General features: G+C 46.4%; 1 protein-coding gene across 2 annotated transcripts in view; it reads right to left on the minus strand.

Annotated features, from left to right (window-relative positions):
• Nucleotides 1-21,137, minus strand: part of Ns3 (nucleostemin 3) — a 262,076-nt gene that overhangs the window by 103,899 nt on the left and 137,040 nt on the right. For both annotated transcript variants that reach the window (XM_037419646.2, XM_037419639.2), the window contains exon 8: nucleotides 2,483-2,558. In XM_037419646.2, coding sequence (XP_037275543.2) covers nucleotides 2,483-2,558 — 76 coding nt within the window. The remainder of the gene's footprint in view (nucleotides 1-2,482; nucleotides 2,559-21,137) is intronic.

The following is a 21,137-nucleotide window of genomic DNA, read 5'->3' on the forward strand; positions in this document are numbered from 1 at the left end:
TTACCACTCGACACCCTACTTTCAACCACTACAACGCCGTCAACCGAATATGCACGCGACGCTATTGATCGTGCTGACAACGCATGTCAGATCGCCCGCTCTAGACTTTCGGCTTCGCAAGCCACCCAGAAAGCCATCTACGACAGCCGGCATGCTGATGTTCACATGTTCACTTCTCACCCGGTTCTCTTGTTCTCCTGTGGTGCCCAGTTCGTCGAGTTGGCTTATCAGAGAAGTTGTTGTCTCGCTACATGGGTCCTTACCGTATCATCCGCCAGGTAACCGACGTCACCTATGAGATCATTCCTGCATCTGAGACCACAAGCTTGCCTGCAACCACACCCAGTGATGTTGTGCACGTCAGCAGGCTAAAACCTTACCACCTGCCTACTGAAAACCGTAGTTAATGTGCACCAAGACGACGCTTTTACTGCCGGGGGGGTAATGCTACGTAGCTGACGTATCAGCGGTGAGAAGACGACAACAAGGAAGTGGTCTGTCGGTTGTGCGTGCTGTCTTCCATCTTAGTTGAAGCCATACGCATTAGTTTGAATATAGATTTTAAATAGACACGCCTCGTGTCATTTTTACGTAACAATATCATAGTCTTAATCAAGTAGAAGAAATGGACATTGGCCGGGCACATAGCGTATAGGCAGGATAACTGCTGTTCATTAAAGATAACTGACTGGATTCTCAAAGAAGGCAAGCATGTTAGGGGGAGACAGAAAGTTAGGTGGGCAGATGAGATTAGGAAGTTTGCGGATATAAAGTGGCAGCAGCAAGCACAGGACTGAGTTGAATGGCGGAACATGGGAGAGGCCTTTGTCCTGCAGTGGACATAGTCAGGCTGATGATGATGGTGATGACACTAATACAGTTACAATTGGCTGTCACAGAACCAATACACCAATATAGTCCCACTAGGCTGTTAGAGAACCAAAAGCCAAATACAGTTTCAATAGACCAATATGACCAATATGACCAATGAACCAAAAGACCAGTAGGTGTCCACAGCCCAAATAGGCTTTAGTTTTCTATTGGGAATTTTTGCTAGCGTAGCATGTCATAAGCATTGTGTTTATTACATTACTGGGCTTGCTGAGAACGCATAAACAATCATGCCATGCATTTCACACCTACACGGGCACACATAAAACATAAATGGCAGCTAGAACCTGTGACTGCTGCAGGACTAAAGCGATGAATCACACGGAAACTGATGACGATGATAATGAAAGGGTACTTCATTTCTGTAACTAGTATCGCGACTCCTACATCACACTGAAACGTTGTGCTGCCTTTTCTTATTTACTGCTGCTGTTCGGTAGGTTTAATATGTTTATGAACAAACAATTCCAATAATACAATAGTTAAGATAGTGGCATTTATTGCAGCTGTAGTCTCCGTGGCCGCTGCAGTGCTTCAACAGCAAATAGCTGACATCTAAGATCCCGCCCACTCCATTGTTTCAACAAAATTAGACATCTTTTTAAAATGCTTTCACTCTCAATTTATCATTTTGATGAACGAAATATAGACATAGTTGTCTCACCGAATTGCATGGCTTTTTGCACATATAAGATGCACCAGCAAAAGTATTGGGAATAAAGTGCATGATACACATAGAAAAGTATGGTACATATGAAACATGGCGGCCACGGTGATGGTGAGAATTCGCTGAGTGTCGATATAGTTGCAATCACAAGAAAACCTAAAAATAACCCATCAAATAGAACGTCAATACAGGGGCATAATATATCCAAAATTAATATATATACATTATATTTACATACTGCAGCCCATCACAGGCTATGATGAGAGTGGTGGTACTATCACACACCACAGATTAAAAAATCGGTCTTCAATAAAGCGTCAAGAAGCCCAGGCAATACATTCCAACGTTCAGTTGTAGAAGGAAAGTAGCTATTTTTGACAAATCAGTTCATATTTGAGTGATAAATGTTCAATTGTAGAAGGAAAGTTGCTATTTTTGACAAATCAGTTCATAATTTGAGTGATAAAAGGTCAAGATTATGCAAGCTATGAGTACAGAAAGGTTGAGCGTACTGAAAGGACTGATTTAAGAACGAATGCAGCATCGGGAGTTAAGCCGAGCAGAAAATTTAAGCTTTCATTAGTTAAAGAGTGCATACACTCTCCAACTAATAAAAAAATATAAAGAGAGCCAAATGAAGATGTTTTATTTCAAACGACTCAATCTTGTTTGTACTATAGTCTTAATGAAATGGGTTCCAAACTACAGTTGCACGCTTAAGTACTGGATGAATCAGTGCTTTGTATACAAGCAGTTTAGTTTCTTGAGGGCCTACTTGGAGGGTGCACAGAAGATAACCCAGCTTTTGTAACGATTTATTACACATTGTTTGAATATGCTTGCTCCAGGATTGTCCATAAACAAAAGCCCTAGATACTTGTACCTGTGTGTAATGCGTAGCATAAAGCAGGACAAGTGAAATACCTGGATCGCTGTTGCAGCTGCTGGAGTTTTCTGCTGGACTATCCGGTCTCCTCTCTTCTTCCTCGGCATCAAGGCACTGCAGAGAAGGGATTCGTATAGCATCATAATGGCCTAGGCACACAGTACTAAGCCATTTGTTCAATACTGCTCTGAATGTCGACATCACAAACGGACTCTTTGTGCTACTCATTTTATAAATCACTGCTTACATTGTCCACGTTTATATGTTGTTTTTCACCTTCTTTTACCACTTTTGTATTTCATTCTTGTACTAGTGTTATGTTATTTCTTATGAAATGCCTCTCGTAAGACTGTTGAGAATTATATTACAGTTAAACCTGCTTATAACGAACCTCCATATAATGAATTCCTCGATATAACGAAGTTAACCTTCGTCGTCGAAGTTAACCTCCGCAAGAGCTGCAAGACGACGAAATGTAAATCATAGGACCACAAAATGTAAATCATGACATTCATAAAATACATGCCATGATTTTCATGTTATGACTAGTCAAATATTTTCTTCAGTCATGTTATGTCATACCAAGTTTGGTATCGATACCATCATAAAAACCGCCAGGAGAGCTAAATGATAGATAGATAGATAGATAGATAGATAGATAGATGACAGACAGACAGATACGCGCAAAGTCGCCGAAGTTCGCTAAGAAACGCTTCACAGTTAAAACTGGGACGCAGTTTTACCGTTTATGACCTATGCCTACAACACTGTGCTACAAGAGACGACTGGCGTTAGCCCACTTTATCTTCTCTACATCCGTGGGCCACGCACTTGCCTTGACACAATTCTGCCATTTTCGGAGCAAGAAAAAAATTGGCAAATCCCACGTACAGTGCGAATCGATGATATGCGAAGCATGAATGAAAAAGGTTGATATATCACTTTAAAATCAACTCTACGTTACGAGGCGGAGGTACATGATTTCCATGTCATGATTATCATGTTTGGACGTGTCATTCACCTTCGTCGTTTATTCATGTCCCGTAATACCAAATTTGCTATACATAGTGTGCACGTGCGTCATGCAGCGCCCCTTCGTCACTTCCGAAATGCACCACCGACATGCCCGGGTACCTACCGACTCAGTCGCCTACCGCTGCCGTGTTGTCTCCTCATGCTTGCGCCCATTTAGTTTTGGCTCACGATGCAAGTTTGAGGTCTGCTAGTGAGGCAAGTTGCTTTAGTTGGCCCGCGAAGAGGAAGGAGAGCTTCGGGGTGTTTCTTCGCCGAAAATTATTACCTAAAATTGAGAACGCACATTGCGATTTTCCGAAAAGTACCAACGTGTTTGGCTTGCGCGGATTAACAAAAAAAATACTTGAAGAAACTCGGTGATTGTTTGTGTCTTCAGGTGCAACTTCATTCCGGGTAAGTGCCATAACCAAGCACTTACCTGCAAACAGAGGTAGCTTACCAAGATATTGTACATACAAACTTGTCCGCAACCACTGCGTGCACAATTAGCGTGTCAGGGAGGCGGTTAAAATCGTGATGGCGATCGCGAAAAATTGAGGTATTGTATTGAAACAAACTGTGAAAATGGATGCGAAACAATATTACCTCACTTTAAAGTATAGCCGGTCAGTTCAAGTTGGGGGGGGGGGGGGGGTCAGGATTTTGAAAAATTGGTCAATTAATTCTCTAACACGCTCTCCATCATTTTCAGGGACTCCACTGTGCATTAGCATACAAAAAAAGTAAAATACAAGGTGAAAAAGATATCAAAGCATACGCGAAAAAAAAGTGATGGCCGGCATTACCGCGGCACACACCACGCAAAGTCTCTATCGGCCTCGCATAATATTTTCCTCCGCTGTTTCCACAAACTTCAATCAAAGAGGCTCAACAACAGCACTGTTTAAAATACTTGGAGGGGAGGTGGCGCTGCTACATTGGTGGCGTGGGCCGCAGCAATATATTAATATTAGATCTCTTGTAAGCTTGCCTAGCTCTGCACAACACGTTTTCGAAGGGAGCTGCAACACTTCGCTCATCCACTCTTAAAATTGGGGCTCGGGAGACTTTGGGCTTTCACTTGTTCTTGCGCCATGCAATTTGTAGTGTTTGTAGTGAAAGCGGGATACCGGGCCCTCGTAGGTCGTGGCGGGCAGCCGGTGTAGGCGGTGGCTGGTATACGTGTTGTACATCTTGATTTTCTGGTCTTGTATCGAGTGAACAAACGAAGCCTTCTTGATCCGATGAGCTCGTTGAAGTACGACAACAAAAAACCACAATGCTTCCCTTCCAACATCGTACACAGCAACAGATGACGAGCCCCCAACAGACCGCGCTGCAGCATCCACACTGCCGTAGGTACCCGGGCATGGCGGGAGAGGGCGACAACAGCCGAAGTGACAGCACATGAACACTATGTATATGTAATACTAGTGAAACGGCCGCAAGCACGCTATGAGCGTAGCATGTAGTCATGCTTTACACGACATGCATGCCATAATTATCATGTCTGATTTACCTACGACGTCTATTCAAGTCACGTGATACCAAACTTGGTATATGTGGAGCTAGCGAAACGGCCGTGAGCGCATCACGAAGAGCTCAATATACTCCAACGTAACGTTGACGCACGCGCACGCTCGGCGCAGCGACGCTACGCGAGCATAACGCGAGCACTCAATACTCTGACTCGACGCCAGGCGTGACCGATGCGGCCAGCGCCTGTCGGCGTGGCTTGACGGCAACCAGCGCGAAATTGAACATGCTGCTTTCTGCACCCACTACCTAGACAGCACTGCGGCTACATCTCTTTGTGATGGAGGGAGGCCGGGCGCGCTCAAACGACCATGCGTAAAAGCACCGCAGCGCGGCGCGCACGTGACACGACTAAACGTGCGCACGCGCATCGTGTCTCGTTGAAGTGTATTGGTGCCTTGAGTGTGGCATGTAGTCATGTTCTCACATGACAGTCACCTCATGATAATTATGTTTACACCAGTCACATACCTTCATCATCCAGTCACATGACGTAATACCAAATTTGCCATATATGACGCCAGCGTAACAGACCCGAGCGCATCATGAGGATTGCGTGTAGTTGTGTTTTCACATGATGCGCATATCATTATCATGTTTGGACGTGTCATTTACCTATGTCGTCCCCATCACGTAATACCGAATTTGATACATGTGAAGCTAGCGAAACGGCCGAGAGTGCATCATGAGCGTAGCATGTAGCCATATTATTGCATGATACGCATCTCATGATTACCATGTCTGCATCAGTCACATATACCTTCGTCATCCATTCACACCCCGTAATACCAAATTTGGTATATGTGAAGCTGGCGAAACGGCCGAGAGCACATCAAGAGCGCGGCATGTAGTCATGTTTTTATATGACATGCATCTCATGATTACCTATCATGTTTGCACCAGTCACATATACATTCGTCATCCATTCATGTCCCGTAATACCAAATTTGGTTGGTATATGTAAAGCTGGTGAAAGGACTGCGAGCGTAACATGAGTGCCGCATGTAGTCATGTTTTTACATGACACGCATCTCATGATTATCATGTTTGCATCAGTCACATATACCTTCATCATCCATTCACGTCCTGTAATACCAAATTTGGTATATGCAAAGCTAGCGAAACAGCCGCGAGCGCATCATGAGCGTGGCATGTAGTCATGTTGTTACATGACACGCATGTCATGGTTTTCATGTTAGGGTCTGTCACTTGTATTCACCATGCAGTCATGCCATACCATACTATTTTTGCAACATGTCATGCGAACAAAGCCACCACAAGAGCAGCGAGACCATGAAATGTAAATCATGATGATGACATACATGTCATGATTTTCATATTATGACTAGTGACTTATGTTCGTCATTTACTCAAGTAATGTCATAGCAAGTTTGGTATCGATAACATTATCAAAACGACCAGGAGAGCGAAAAGTTGTAAGCGGCTAGATAGAAAGATAGAAACGCTCTAAGTCACCGAAGTTCGCTAAGAAATGCTTCGCATTTAGAAAGCAAATAGCCACCCGCGTCCGGCGCCCAGCTTGTCACGATGCACCGAGGCGTGCTTATCTCCCGCGTGTGCTTTGCCCCACGAATGGGGGGGGGGAGGCAGACGCTTGTGAGCACACTCTTATCTTTCGGTATATAGAGAGTCGCGCACCTTCGACTTTGACCAGAACGATTGCGTTTAGTTGCCAGGCGCACGAAGATCACTTCGCTCACTGGACAGGCGCCATTTGCGAAAAGAGTGCGCTTATTAAACACCCCGAAGTAACAACTGGGACAATTGCTAGTTCGCACTGATATCTGTACCTGTGATTACATTTCGTGCCTCGTTTTTGTTTAAACAGCACGTTAAGTGTCGAGTGGTAAACGTTGTTAGTTCGCTCTGGTCCTGTGTTGTTTTCGTCCGTCCTTTGTGCCTGAGCAGCGCGCTGCACGTTTCGATATGCTTGCCAATCTCAGCATTACACTCCAAGTTATTGCGAACGCATTTATTGCTTCGTCCTTGCGACGAAACCATGACTTTTTCTTTATTAACTTCGAACAACCGTGTCTTAACTACCAAGGGAATGTCAGATTAGGCGCTGATGGAAACTCTTCAAAACCACGGTGACGACGGATCTTCGGAGGTCAACTTGTCACGCGCTTCCGTCTAGCGCCATGCTGCGAGTTTCGCAGGCTTTCGCGATTACCCGATTAGTTCTGGCAACACGACGGTGCATTAAATGCAACACAAAGAACGCGATAGTGAACAAATGTAATGTTATAAGAAGTAAGGCTGGCAGCAAACTTTTTTGAGTCCGGTACTGCGGAGCTCTTACAAAACGCTGCTGTGAGCAAATACGGCCGCTCTATGGAGAAGTACTCTTTTGACACAGTCCCTTCGCGTTGAAACAGCACTGATACTCGTCAAGATAGCAAGCGCCCCAGCGATCACGACCGTCCTTAAAATGCAAGTTCATTATTGCTACTCGAGCGAACTCCACCCCATCTCAGCGTTGTTTCATGCTCATTCAAGACGGGTGGTTTACTTTCTATTTGAGCATTTGATGGCAGTTCTACCACGCGGGAGATGTTACCTTATGCACTTTCTAGGCGATAGAGATGGGCTTACTCATTTGATATCAGAGGTCTCAGAGGGCACGGTACATGCCAAGCGGGCAGGATGGCTAAACCGCTGCTGCTACCTTTGCAGGCACTGACTTGGATCATCGCCGTGATTTCGTCAAGCAACGTGCCCGGGCAGTTTCCACTCCTGCTGCATGACTACGGAAACAAGACATCGGACATCGTATCGCACAATCTTTGGTCGACAACGGTGACGTCAGCGATCGCAGGTGTACTTAAGAACGGACACAATGACGGCTACATCAGAGGGCACGGCACATGCCAAGCGGGCAGGATGGCTAAACCGCTGCTGCTACCTTTGCAGGCACTGACTTGGATCTTCGCCGTGATTTCGTCAAGCAACATGCGCGGGCAGTTTCCACTCCTGCTGCATGACTACGGAAACAAGACATCGGACATTGTATCGGACAATCTTTGGACAACAACGGTGACGTCAGCGATCGCAGGCATACTTAAGAACGGACACAACGACGGCTACATCAGAGGGCACGGCACATGCCAAGCGGGCAGGACAGCTAAACCACTGCTGCTACCTTTGCAGGTTGGTGTACAGCCTTGTGCAACTTGTTGCAAAAGTGACAATAGATTCTTGATTGTTGTGTCCTGCCCTCGGCGATGTTGGTCCATTGCGGTGGAGTGTTGGTTGTCATTACTACTTTTGTTAACTTCGGGGAATGTAGAAGAAAATCCGGGTCCCAAGACTGCTGAATTATTGCAACTAATTTTAGATAACCAGAAAGAATCTGATGAGAAGATAAACACGATTATAAAATAAGTTGCTGAACTTAATGAAAAGTCAGAAAGAATGAACAGCTATCTTAATATCATGCAGGACATGCAAAAGAAAATCGAAAGGTTAGAAAATATAGATCAGCAACAAGCAGAACGACTAGTGGATTATGAAAATAGAAGCCGAAGAAATAATCTACTTGTTTTTGGGGTTCCCGAGGCCAGAAATGAGGACGAGGCAAATTTGCGTGATGCCGTTGTTGATAACAATTTCAGAAGCACGCTAGGGGTAGACGTTAAATCGGTAGATAGAATTCATCGATTAGGTAAACAAAGACAAGGCAAAGCCAGACCAGTAATTATGACATTCATGGATTACCGTGAGAAAGAAAAGGTAATGCGTACTTGCAAGAAACTAAAGGGTACTTCTTTCAGTATCAGTAACGGTTACTCAAAAGAAACAGTCGAACTAAGAAAGAAACTATGGGAAAGTTCAGCGCCAGACCGAGCTAAGGGAGCGAGGGTTTCAATGGTGCATGATAAACTGAAGATAAACGGGCGTGTTTGTCTGGGATGATAAAAAAAATGAACCCTGCCTTTTTCAATACCGGAGTGACAAGAACGATAGCAGAGTTCAAGCGACGCCAGTATCGAATGCGCATGGCCGACATGAATCCTTTGACTCAGACAGCTCTGCTGGTAGTTGAAAAAATCAATCCCAATCATAGCTACGAATTCTTGTCCAAAATGCTCGTAGCATCGTAAATAAAGTTACAGAATTAGAATATCTTTTATTGGCACATAGTCCCCATGTTGTATTGCTAACAGAAACATTGCTACGCGATGAAATAAGCAGTGATTGCATTGTTCCTCCAGGGTACAAGCTTTTCAGGTAGGACAGAGATTCACGAGGTGGCGGTCCTGCTATCATTGTTAAAAGTTCCATCCCAACTTGCTTGATACAATGTGATGTTCGCGAAACTGTAGGGTGTAAGATTACCGTCAACAATAGAGTATACATTATTGGCTCAGTATACAGACCGCCTGCGTGTGAGCCTCAGTTTCTCAATTTGTTAAGTGACTTTTTGTGTGACCATGTTAACAGGAGCACGAGGTTGTTAATGGCCGGAGACTAACTTGCCTCACATTGATTGGCAAAATGTTTTGCCGGGTGAGCCTGAAACAATTAGCTGCGAAAAACTTTTCGAAATTAAATTCTGTCATGGCCTGGAACAAATTGTGCATGAACCAACGAGGGTTACAGGTTCGTCGAAGTCATTGTTAGACGTCGTGTTTTTGTGTGAAAACATAACAGACTATGTTTTAAATATTGCCACGTTCTATTTCTCGAGTTTTGTTATCGCCCCCAAAACACTACACAATTCTCAGCACAAACCGCGCCTGCAGTTTTCGAGAAGCTTCCGGACTTTAGTAGATCATTTCGATAAGATCACGCCCACTCTGCGAACTGTACAGATTATTCTGGAACCTACGCCACCGCCAGCGATAACGCTAGAACATTCGATGGCAAGAGTATCAATGCCGACGCACTTTGCCGCTTGTGAGTAGTTGATCGACGGCCGACGCTCCGTTCACTGCTATCTGTGCAAGACAGCTACTGTAACCGGACTTTCCGTTTGCCGGGCACAGGTTCACACAAATAAACTGTTAAATCCCAACATAAGGTATCCCGTCTTTGGCCACATCACGACCCCGTGACATCTGGTGGAGGTGCTGCTTCATTTATACATCGGACGCCCCCGTCAAGCCGTGAACTCAGCCCACGTCGTGGAGAAAACACCGACGCCAACCAAGAGCAGCGAACAAGCCACCGACAGCAAGGTCTCCCACCGGAGTACAAGCTTCTACAAGACAAGGCGCGGAAGACCAAGGCCATGACCTCGACTGCAGCGACAATGACAACCGCAGCGTCCCAGCCCGCGATCGTCATTCATCAACCCAGGAACCACTAACGTTCCATGGGTCATCGTTTGAAGACCCGGAAACCTGGCTAGAAACATACGACCGTGTGGCCGCCCTCAACCACTGGGACAACGAAGAAAAGCTCCGTCGTGTGTACTTCTACCTGGAAGACACCGCAAGGACCTGGCTCGACAATCGGGAGTCCACGCTCCGAACGTGGGATGTCTTCTGCGGCGCATTCCTGCAAACGTTCGACAGCGTCGCTCGTAAAGAGAGGGCCGCTGCTCTACTAGAGACCCGGGTTCAGCTACCAAATGAAAAGGTTGCAATTTTCACAGAGGAGATGACCCGTCTATTCCGTCACGCTGACCCAGACATGCCTGAGGAGAAGAAAGTTCGTTTCCTCATGCGAGGGGTCAAACAGAAACTCTTCGCGAGACTAATGAGGAATCCACCGAACACCGTCCAAGAATTTGTATCCGAAGCGACCACTATCGAAAAAACCCTGGACACGCGCACCAGACAGTATAATCATCGCCTGAATCCAGAATGCGCTGCTGCTCAAGCCAATGATTCTGAAGACCTGCGCGAAACGATCCGAGCGATCGTGCAGCAAGAGCTGCGCAAGCTGTTGCCTTCAGCGCAGCCTCAAGTGGATTCGATCGCCGACATTGTGCGAGAAGAAGTTCGGCAATCGCTTCGAATTCCCCAAATACCGCTGCCCGAGCCAGAAACTATGAGCTACGCTGGTGCAGTGCGCCACAACGCTCCTCCCCGTCCACGCCGAAAGACAGCCCCGTCGCACTTCCGTCGCCACCACCACAATCGACATCTTACTGTTCGCCAGCAGGCCAGCGCAGTGCGCCAAAGAAAACGGATGTTTGGCGTTCACCGGACAACCGCCCGCTCTGCTACCACTAAGGCGAGGCCGAGCACATATACCGCCGTTGCCAGTACGGACAGATGGGCCTGCGTGGCTTCGCCGTCAATGCACCGCGTCCGCAGCCAGGAGAACGGCCACGTGACATCGTCGACTACCTGACAGGAACTCAATGCACACCACGAAGTCCTTCCCGTTCGCCGTCGCCCAGCCACCGCATGTCACCGCAACCCCGGCAGTACTCTGGCCCAACGCGGGGCTGGTCTCTTAGCCCGTATCCGGGAAACGAAGGGCAGCAACCGATGGAGGTGCGGTTGCTGTGCGACGAACTACCAAAGATCCTCCTCCGACGCCGATGCCGCGATGGAGCTTTCCGAACACAACGCCAACCAGGCAAAGCCCTGACGGCGAAAGCTCACTTACACAAGGTGGCCTGACTACGCAACATGGAAGCAGCGGAACAAGCCGACGCAGCCGTAACCTGACGCCACGCCCTAACTGTAATGCGAGACGGCGAACTAGCGACCTCGACGTTCGTATCGACGGCCACAGTGTGACCACTCTCGTCGATACTGGAGCTCACTATTCCGTCATCAGTGGCTCGTTCGCCGCGAAGTTAAAGTTAGGACAGCTTGGGAAGGCCCTGAAATCCGCACAGCCGAGGTCATCTCGAAACGCCTGCAGGAATCTTTACAGCGAGAGTCACCATTAACGGTCGTATTTATCCTGCAGACTTCGTAGTCCTACAGCGCTGCTCGAGAGATGTCATCCTTGGCATGGACTTCTTATGCCTCCATGGCGCTGTCATCAACCTAAGAACACAGTTGATAACATTATCCACAGAAGAAGCACTACCGCCGCACACGCCGCCAAGAAACCATGCCTTGAATGTACTGGAAGAACAAGTCACCATTCCGCCTCGCTCAAGTGTCATTATTTCAGTCGGCGCTCCTAAATCACCTGACTTGGAAGGCGTCGTTGAAGGCAGTTAGCATCTGTTGGTCACCCGAAATATTTGCGTCGCAAGTGGAATTGCAGAGCATCGGGGAGGCTAAGCAGTGGTTATGCTCACGAATTTCAGCAATGAGTACAAACAGGTGAACAAAGGGACAACAGTCGCATACATCGAAGAAATTGTCGAAGCCACCAGTGCTTTCGCCCTCGCCGATTCTGCGGAACCTGCTCAGAGGAACCAAGCCCCTCCCATAGCTTTCGACGTCAATCCCAGACTTCCGAACCATAAGCAAGAACAGCTCAAGGCACTGCTCCTGCAATACGAAGATTTGTTTTCGTCGTCATCGAAAATTCGCAGGCCCCAATTACGAAACATCGCATCATAACCGAAGAAAATTCCAGACCACTCCGTCAGAGTCCGCATAGGGTTTCGACGCGAGAACGTGAGGACATGAAGAGACAAGTTGATGAAATGCTGCGGGATGACATTATCCAGCCGTCCAAGAGTCCATGGGCATCCCCCGTGGTGTTAGTGAAGAAAAAGGATGGGACCCTACGTTTCTGCGTTGATTATCGCCGCCTGAACAAAATCACAAGAAAGGACGTGTAACCTCTCCCACGAATAGACGACGCACTTGATCGGCTCCATAACGCCAAGTACTTTTCGTCAATGGATCTCAAGACTGGCTATTGGCAAATCGAAGTCGACGAAAGAGACCGAGAGAAGACGGCGTTTATAACACCGGACGGCCTCTTCGAGTTTAAGATGATGCCCTTCGGTCTTTGCTCAGCGCCTGCAACTTTTCAACGCGTTATGGATACAGTACTGACAGGATTGAAGTGGCAGACTTGCCTTGTGTACTTGGACGACGTCGTCGTATTTTCTTCGAGTTTCGACGAGCATCTTCGGCACCTTGAAGCTGTACTTCACGGCATCAAGACGTCTGGACTCACACTGAAGCCAGAAATGTGCAGATTTGCGTACGAGGAGCTCTTGTTTCTGGGGCACGTTATTAGCAAGTCTGGAGTTCGTCCCGATCCACGAAAAACAGCCGCCATCGCCGACTTCCCGCCGCCCACTGACAAGAAGGTGGTGCGCAGATTTCTGGGCCTGTGCGCCTATTATAGGCGGTTCGTGAAAAACTCACTCACCTCTCACTCACCTTACCAAGGCAGGCGTGGAGTTCATGTGGGAAACGCCGCAGGAACACGCTTTCCAGGAGCTTAAACATCGCCTCCAGACGCCTCCGTTACTTACTCATTTCGACGAATTCGCTGAGACAGAAATACACACTGACACAAGCAGCGTAGGTCTTGGCGCCGTTCTTGTGCAGAGGGCTGACGGACTTGAGAGGGTTATTAGTTACGCCAGCCAATCGCTATCCAAGGCAGAAGCCAATTATTCCACCACAGAAAAGGAGTGCCTCGCCATCATCTGGGCTACGTCAAAATTTCGCCCCTACCTCTACGGCAGGCCCTTCAAAGTTGTGAACGACCACCACACCTTGTGTTGGCTAGCCACCTTGAAGGACCCTTCAGGTCGCCTCGCACGATGGAGCCTGAGACTTTTAGAATATGACATTACCGTCATTTACAAGTCCGGCAAGTAACATTCCGACGCTGACTGTCTCTCTCGTGCGCCTGTCGACCAACCCCCACCCGACGAACCGGATGACGACTACTTCTAGGGATGATAACTACCGACGACTTTGCTGAAGGACAGCGTGCCGACCCGGAACTTAAGGCGCTAACAGAATGCCTCAAAGGCAGGACCGCCGAAGTCCCAAAGGTATTCAAGCGCGCACTTGCGTCGTTCTTCCTGCAAAACGGTCTTCTACAAAAGAAAAACTTTTCATTGCTTCGAGCTAAGTACCTCCTTGTGGTGTCTTCAGCTCTGCGACCAGAACTCCTGCAGGCCCTGCACGACGATCCGACGGCAGGGCACCTCGGTGTTTCTCGCACGCTCGCGAGGATACAAGAAGGTACTATTGGCCACGCCTTACCACCGACGTCACTTGTTATGTGAGGACACGCCGGGACTGTCAGCGACGCAAGACACCACCAAAAAGGCTAGCGGGACTTCTGTAGCCAATTGAACCACCTTGCCGACCTTTCCAGCAGATTCGTAGGGACCTACTGGGGCCGTTCCCGACGTCGGCTTTCGGAAACAAGTGGAACAAGGTAGCTACCGACTACCTCACCCGCTATGCCGAGACAAAAGCCCTTCCCAAAGGCAGTGCATCCGAGGTAGCTAAGTTCTTCGTCGAAAATATCGTTTTACGCCACGACGCCCCGGAGGTCCTTATCACCGACAGAGGAACGGCATTTACTGCCGACTTAACTCAAGCGATCTTGGCATATAGCCAGAGAAACCACCGCCGGACGACAGCATACCACCCACAGACCAACGGCCTCACCGAGCGGCTTAACAAGACGATCGCCGACATGCTGGCAATGTAAGTCGATGTCGAACACAAGACGTGGGACGCCATTCTTTCGTATGTGACCTTCGCATACAACACGGCGGTGACGCAGATATCTCCATACAGATTGGTCTACGAAAGGAGCCCGGCAACGACGCTCGATGCCATGTTATCCAACGTCACCGACGAAGAAAACCTCGATGTGAGTGAGTACCTTCAACGTGCCGAAGAAGCCCGACAACTCGCGCGTCTCCGTATCAAGAATCAACAGACGACCGACAGCCGCCGTTACAATCTTCGACGACGCTTTGTGGAATACCAGCCCGGTGAACGTGTTTGGGTGTGGACACCGACGTGGACTAAGTGAAAAGTTTCTACGACGGTACTTCCGACCGTACAGGGTGGTACTTCCGACCGTACTCGGCCCACATGATTACGAGGTTGTCCCCGACGGCATCACGAACTCTCAACGACGCCGATTGCGACTTGAAGTCGTCCATGTAGTGCGCCTCAAGCCGTTTCATGCGCGTTAACAAACTGAAACAGTGTTTTTTTGTATTATTATTGTACCGCAATTTATTCGTTGTACTTTCTTGCATTATTGTTGTACCTTCATCTCAGTTAAAGCATTGGGACGATGCCTTTTTCAGAGGGGGGCAATGCCACGTTCTATTTCTCAAGTTGCGTTATCGCCCCAAAATACTACACAATTCTCAGCGCAAACTGCGCCTGCAGTTTTCGAGAAGTTTCTGAACTTTAGTAGATCATTTCGATAAGATCACGCCCACTCTGCGAACTGTACAGATTATTCTGGAACCTACGCCATCGCCAGCGATAACACTAGAACATTCGATGGCAAGAGTATAAATGCCGACGCACTTTGCCACTTGTGAGTAGTTGATCGACGGCCGACGCTCCGTTCACTGCTATCTGTGCAAGACTGCTACTGTAATCGGACTTTCTGTTTGCCGGGCACAGGTTCGGACAAATAAACTGTCAAATCCCAACACAAAGTATCCTGTCTTCGGCCACGTCACAACCCCGTGACAATATTTTAAACGGCACGTCCAACCACAAAATGTTTTCTTTAGTCATTAAAACTAGTGCATGCAGTTTAGAGAAACCGTTCCTTCCAGTAAAAGTAAAGGACTTTAAAAGGCAGATGACACTTCCGTCATAGATTTTCTCGAGTTCCACTTTAATGATTTCGAGCGAGCATCACATGTTGAATCTGTGGAGCAATTGTGGCAGAGATTTAAGGCCAACGTCGTAACTTGCGTTGATCGCTTTGTCCCTACTTGTATAAAGAAAACACGTAAACAAAATCTCTGGATAACATGCAGCATTATACATATGAAACGGCAAATTAGGAGATTAAAAAAAAGTAAAAAAAGAGCGACGAAAGTTGCAGCTATAAAAATCAAGTTGAAAGAAGCCCTTGTGAATTCCAAAAATAAGTTCTTTGGCCAAACGCTTATGAACTTCCTTAAAAGTTCGCCATCCAAATTCTGGCGTTACATCGATGACAGGAAGGAAAGAATTGAGCAGATCAAACGTGAGGGTTGTATCCTGACAAAAGTTGAAGACTTAGCAGATATTTTTAATCGCTTCTTTCAGTTCGTTTTCACAATAGACAGGGGCGATAACATAGGGGCATCCATCAGTAACAGTGCAACAACCGCAATGGAACCTGTTATTATCAACCGCGAAGGTGTTTTTCAGTTACTGGTTGAGCTAGATGCGAAAAAAGGAAGTGTTCCGGATAACCTACCAACAGAGTTTTTCAAGAGATACGCAGAATGGGTCTTGTTTTATTTAGAAATAATATTTGTGAAATCAGTTGAGACGCGATCACTTCCACAAGACTGGCGCAATGCAGTTGTAATTCCGGTTTTTAAAAACGGTAACTGCTCGTTAGTAAACAATTACCGGCCCGTATCCTTGACGTCGGGTTGCTGTAAAGTTCTGGAACATGTATTAGCAAAACATATTCTTAGTTTTCTTGATTCTAACCAGTTACTTTACGCCAGCCAACATGGGTTTCGGCATGGTCTTTCTACTGTAACACAATTAGCTGAAACGCTCCATGATTTCAATAAAAACAGCGATGCCCTTCTGCAGACTGATGTAATTTGTATCGATTTTAGGAAAGCCTTTGATAAGGTCTCTCATCGTAAATTACTTTTCAAGCTTGAAAGATCAGGAATAAGCGATGAAGTATTAAAATCGATAGAGGCCTATTTATCCGCACGTCAACAGGCTGTAAAAATGGAAAATTACACTTCAAGACCACTGGCCGTGTACTCGGGCGTCGTTCCCCAAGGATCTGTTTTAGGACCAATTCTTTTTCTGATATTTGTTAATGATCTATGTTCAATAGTTGAGGCTCCCATTAAAATGAAACATTTTGCAGATGACTGCTTGATTTATTCCCCAGTTACTTGCAAAGGTGACCAAATTAATCTGAACAGGTGCTTACAGGCATTATATCAGTGGTGTATAATATGGGACATGGAAATAAACTATAGCAAGACGACATTTACGCATATTCACTCTAGTGGGCGGGAGTTGTCATTCATGTATGACAACGGAAGTCACCCTTTAAATAATGCCGATTGTATCAAATACCTAGGAGTTAGTAGTATGCACACATTAAAATGGCACTCGCATATCGATAAGATCTGTTCTAAGGCAAACAAAAAACTGTATTTTCTAAAAAAAAAAACTGGAACATGCCACACCAGATGTAAAACTAACTGCTTACAAAACATTCAGACATCCTGCCTTAGAGTACGCTAGTATTGTATGGTCGCCTCACCAGAAGGTGTTGTGGACAAAAATTGAAAGAATACAAAAATTAGCATTGTTTCATATGCGGTAGATACCGACGCACACACTCAGTCACAGCTTTCTTAAAGTCCTGTGAGCTTGAGTCTATGGAATATCGCAGGGGAAAACATCGCCTCAAATTTCTTTTTAAGATTATAAGTGGGCAAACAAAGATAAATAAGGATTTATATAGTCAGTCCCCTTGAAGGCGGTGTGATCGTCTTAATAATAGTAGAGCAATTCAACCTTATTTCACACGCACGAATGCTTTCCGCCAATCCTTTTCCCCAGACACAATAGATATGTGGAATAGTTTACCCAATGCGGTTGTGCAACAAACAACATCAGTAGATTTCGAAAATGCATTGGACGGTTTTCTTTGTAGTGATGCGTGCTAAATTCTGTTGTCAGCATTTATTTTTAAATTTTTATGTGTGTAGTCACTGTGGTTTGTTTCTTATTTATTTATTGTTGGTTATTCATCTTGTATTTATATGTGCTTTTGAATTTTTCTTTTTTGTGCGAATGTTATGTACTTTGTGACACCCTCCTTATAATGACCCCAAGCACGGGGTTGACAGTATCAAATAAATAAAATAAATAAAATATTTCCTCCAGCAGTGCTCACGTGTTTCTACCCGCTAGTGAAAGTTGCGATGCGCGAGGGTATGCTGTCAATTTGGACTTGTTACGGAACATGGCAGCGATGGCAAAACCTGCCGAGAGTGTCCATATAATTGCTATCGCAATAATGCCGTTTTTTTACTGTTAAATAAGTGTTTTGGGATAGTTCTGCCTACAGTCCCTTTTTTGTTCAATTTGTGTGTTTGTTTTCCTAATTTTCGTACTGAACCTTCATTAAAGGAATTTTTCCGGGAGTTTATCAATTTCGTTATACACAGGTTTAAAGGGGGAGGTGGCTTTGAAAAAAAACTTTTTTATTTGTTGACCTACAGCAATGAAATTTGGCATGCATACTCATAAGTGTCTAGAATAGGGAAATATGCAGTTTCATCATGATAGCTTCAGTAGTTCTCAAGTTACATAATGCTACACGATCCAATTACATGGTCTGCTCGTGGAAAGCCTAGCGCTGCAACAAAACATGCCAGGAAGCTGCGAATAATGTTGATCTTTACTCAAAAGAAAGCTACAGGGTATGACACTCTCGGAATTTTTTAATAAGTTCTTGTTTTTTTTTAGAGATCATCATGGCTGCCGACACACATTGTCAGAAACAATGGCACGGACAAATCATCGTCTAGAAAAATAACAGGGCCACAAAATAGAAATTGAAGATTGCTGTACCCACAAGCAGTGTTCAGGGATTCAGGGAAAAAAAAAACAGAATCAAAATCGATCCAGTCATTCTCGTGCTACTCTTTCCACGAGCAATGCACAATGTCCAAAACACACTTGTGAGAAAAAGCCTGTCGAAGTTTTCGACAGGCTTTTTTTCAATGAACTTTTTTGTTTCTCGTTGGATATTGATGAAAATTGGCACAGACACTAAGAATAACCTCACAGTGCTTTCATAAAACTTTTGAAGCGATACCACAAATACTTTACGAGAAACAAATTATTTCTTCACTGAACCATGTGGAGGGGCTGAGCATAATGTCAAAAAAAAAAAAAAGTATTGAGAAAGCTGCGTTTAAAGTTTCAACTTTTCTTTACGTCTCTAAGACACCTAAAAATTGTGATCTCAGGTTTGTCTTGTGATATTTGACTTCTTTTCATGATTTACTCCTTTTCATGAGTTACAAAGAACAAGTATGAATTTCAAACCAAGTTCTTTGTATGAAGTAGTGGTGTGATAAGTATGACAGAAAAGATTGTAATTGAATAAAACCATATACTGAAATTATTAAACATACTTTTTGTGCTGAAGTTGTAATTAGCGTACTTAAGTACTTGATTACAAATATTCACTGAACTTTTTTTTATTTGGAGAGAAGTTTATTGCATCAGAAAAATGGATCACACCATGACGGCCTATGCCTTCTTTCCAAATAACAAAGTTATGGGCAGAAGACTGGTGGCACGGGAATTTCTAGCAGTATAATTAATGACACGAAACGGGCATATAAAAATTCGTGCCCCTGATTCACACATGCTCTTTCGCCGCTCTAGCCGTGAAACGCATCATCATACAGCCGGTCGCGGAAATTCTAATCTGCAGCAATTCATTAACCTCGGAACATTCATAGACGTTCGTAGAGATATCAAACACGGCTCCAAGCACGTCTGAATCGCATCACAAAAGCTTACTGACGGCACTCCATATGACCGTGGGGTGCGCGGCCGCGTGGACAGTGCAGCCGGCGCGTAATGCACTTGCCGGCGGCGTTCGATGACGATCCGCGAAAGAGTAACTACGAAGACAAAAAATCGGCACGCACTGCACTTGGCATCGCATTTTCGAATGACGACGCGCGAAACTGCTAGCCGCTGTTCCGAGCGATCCTTGGCAGTGAAGGGGGGGGGGGGGGGGGGGTGACAAGCTTGACTGTGTTGTCCGCTGCCGATGCGTAAAATGCCCGTACAATATTCGGAGGAGCTAGCGAGTGATGTGGTACATTCCTTGCGAAGAAGCACGTCACCAAGAGTGCGCTTGCGCGTCGTTCCTGCCCGCAGTCTCGCTGTCAGCGGAGTTAGGCCTAAAGCCGACTCCGATGACGCGCCGCACTCGTAGACCGCCGCGCGCCCGCTCGTAGTAATCTGATCGTGCATCCGGTGCGGCCACTCATAGTAATCAGATCGTGCCGCCGCTTACAGCTTCGTTGCTTGCGAAGAAACACGTTGCCACGAATGCGCTAGCGGGTCGTTCCTGCCCGCAGTCGGCGGAGTTAGGGCTAAAGACGACTTCAATGACGCGCGGCGCTCGTAGACCGCGCTGACGCTCGTAGTAGAGTGCCTAGAATATTCTCCTAGTGTCATGAACAGGCGCCTTCCCCATCGGCGACTGGGAAATTGATTTGGATTCAGCGTTAGGGGGCGCTACTTGCAACTGGCGCGTCAGTTTGCGTGCCGGCCGGGCCTTTCAACGTTGTGTCGGGTGGCGACTTGTCTGTGTGGTGAAGCCTGTTCTCGCTACGTTTCGAATATGTGCCGTGAATTCTCGTGCAGCGATTGTGTGCGACTATGCCTGAAAAAAAAAAAGGAAGAACGTGCTTTGTGCCTTTGTGCAAAGGCGGGTACAAGTCTTTCAAGGAGAAGGTGTCTCTGTTCGGGGCCCTGGCAGATCCTGTTCGTCTTCAAGAATGGGCGCGAAACATCAAAAGAGGTGACAAAGTTCTAGACGAAACTTGTGTAGTGTGTTCTCGTCATTTTGATGATCGCTACATCCAAAGAACTTTCAAGCATGTCATCAACGGTGAGGACGTCGAATTCGACCATGAACGACCATCGCTAACGCCGGATGCCGTTCCTACCATTTTCCCGGATGGCCCCGCTTACCTGACTAAACCAGTGCCTCGAAAAAGAAAAGAGAGGAATATTGCTGACTGCACAGCTCCGCCTGCTAAGCGTAAAGAGCCGAATGAACACACGACTTCCCAGGCCTGTGACGATGCTGCCGCTGGCGAGGAAACAGCACAGGCGCCGCACCCGTTTCACAGCATAACACCGCCGTCGGCATTTTGCAGCAAAATTTGCTTGCCCAGTAACCCAGAAGCATTGTGCTTCGCATGGCACTACAATACAGTGCCGGGTGACGTGTGCGTGTTGAAACACGTAGTGTTTTCGTCAAGCAAGGAAGTAGGTGCTGCAGATG

Source organism: Rhipicephalus microplus, chromosome 3 (assembly GCF_043290135.1).
Source record: "Rhipicephalus microplus isolate Deutch F79 chromosome 3, USDA_Rmic, whole genome shotgun sequence".
NCBI lineage: Eukaryota > Metazoa > Arthropoda > Arachnida > Ixodida > Ixodidae > Rhipicephalus > Rhipicephalus microplus.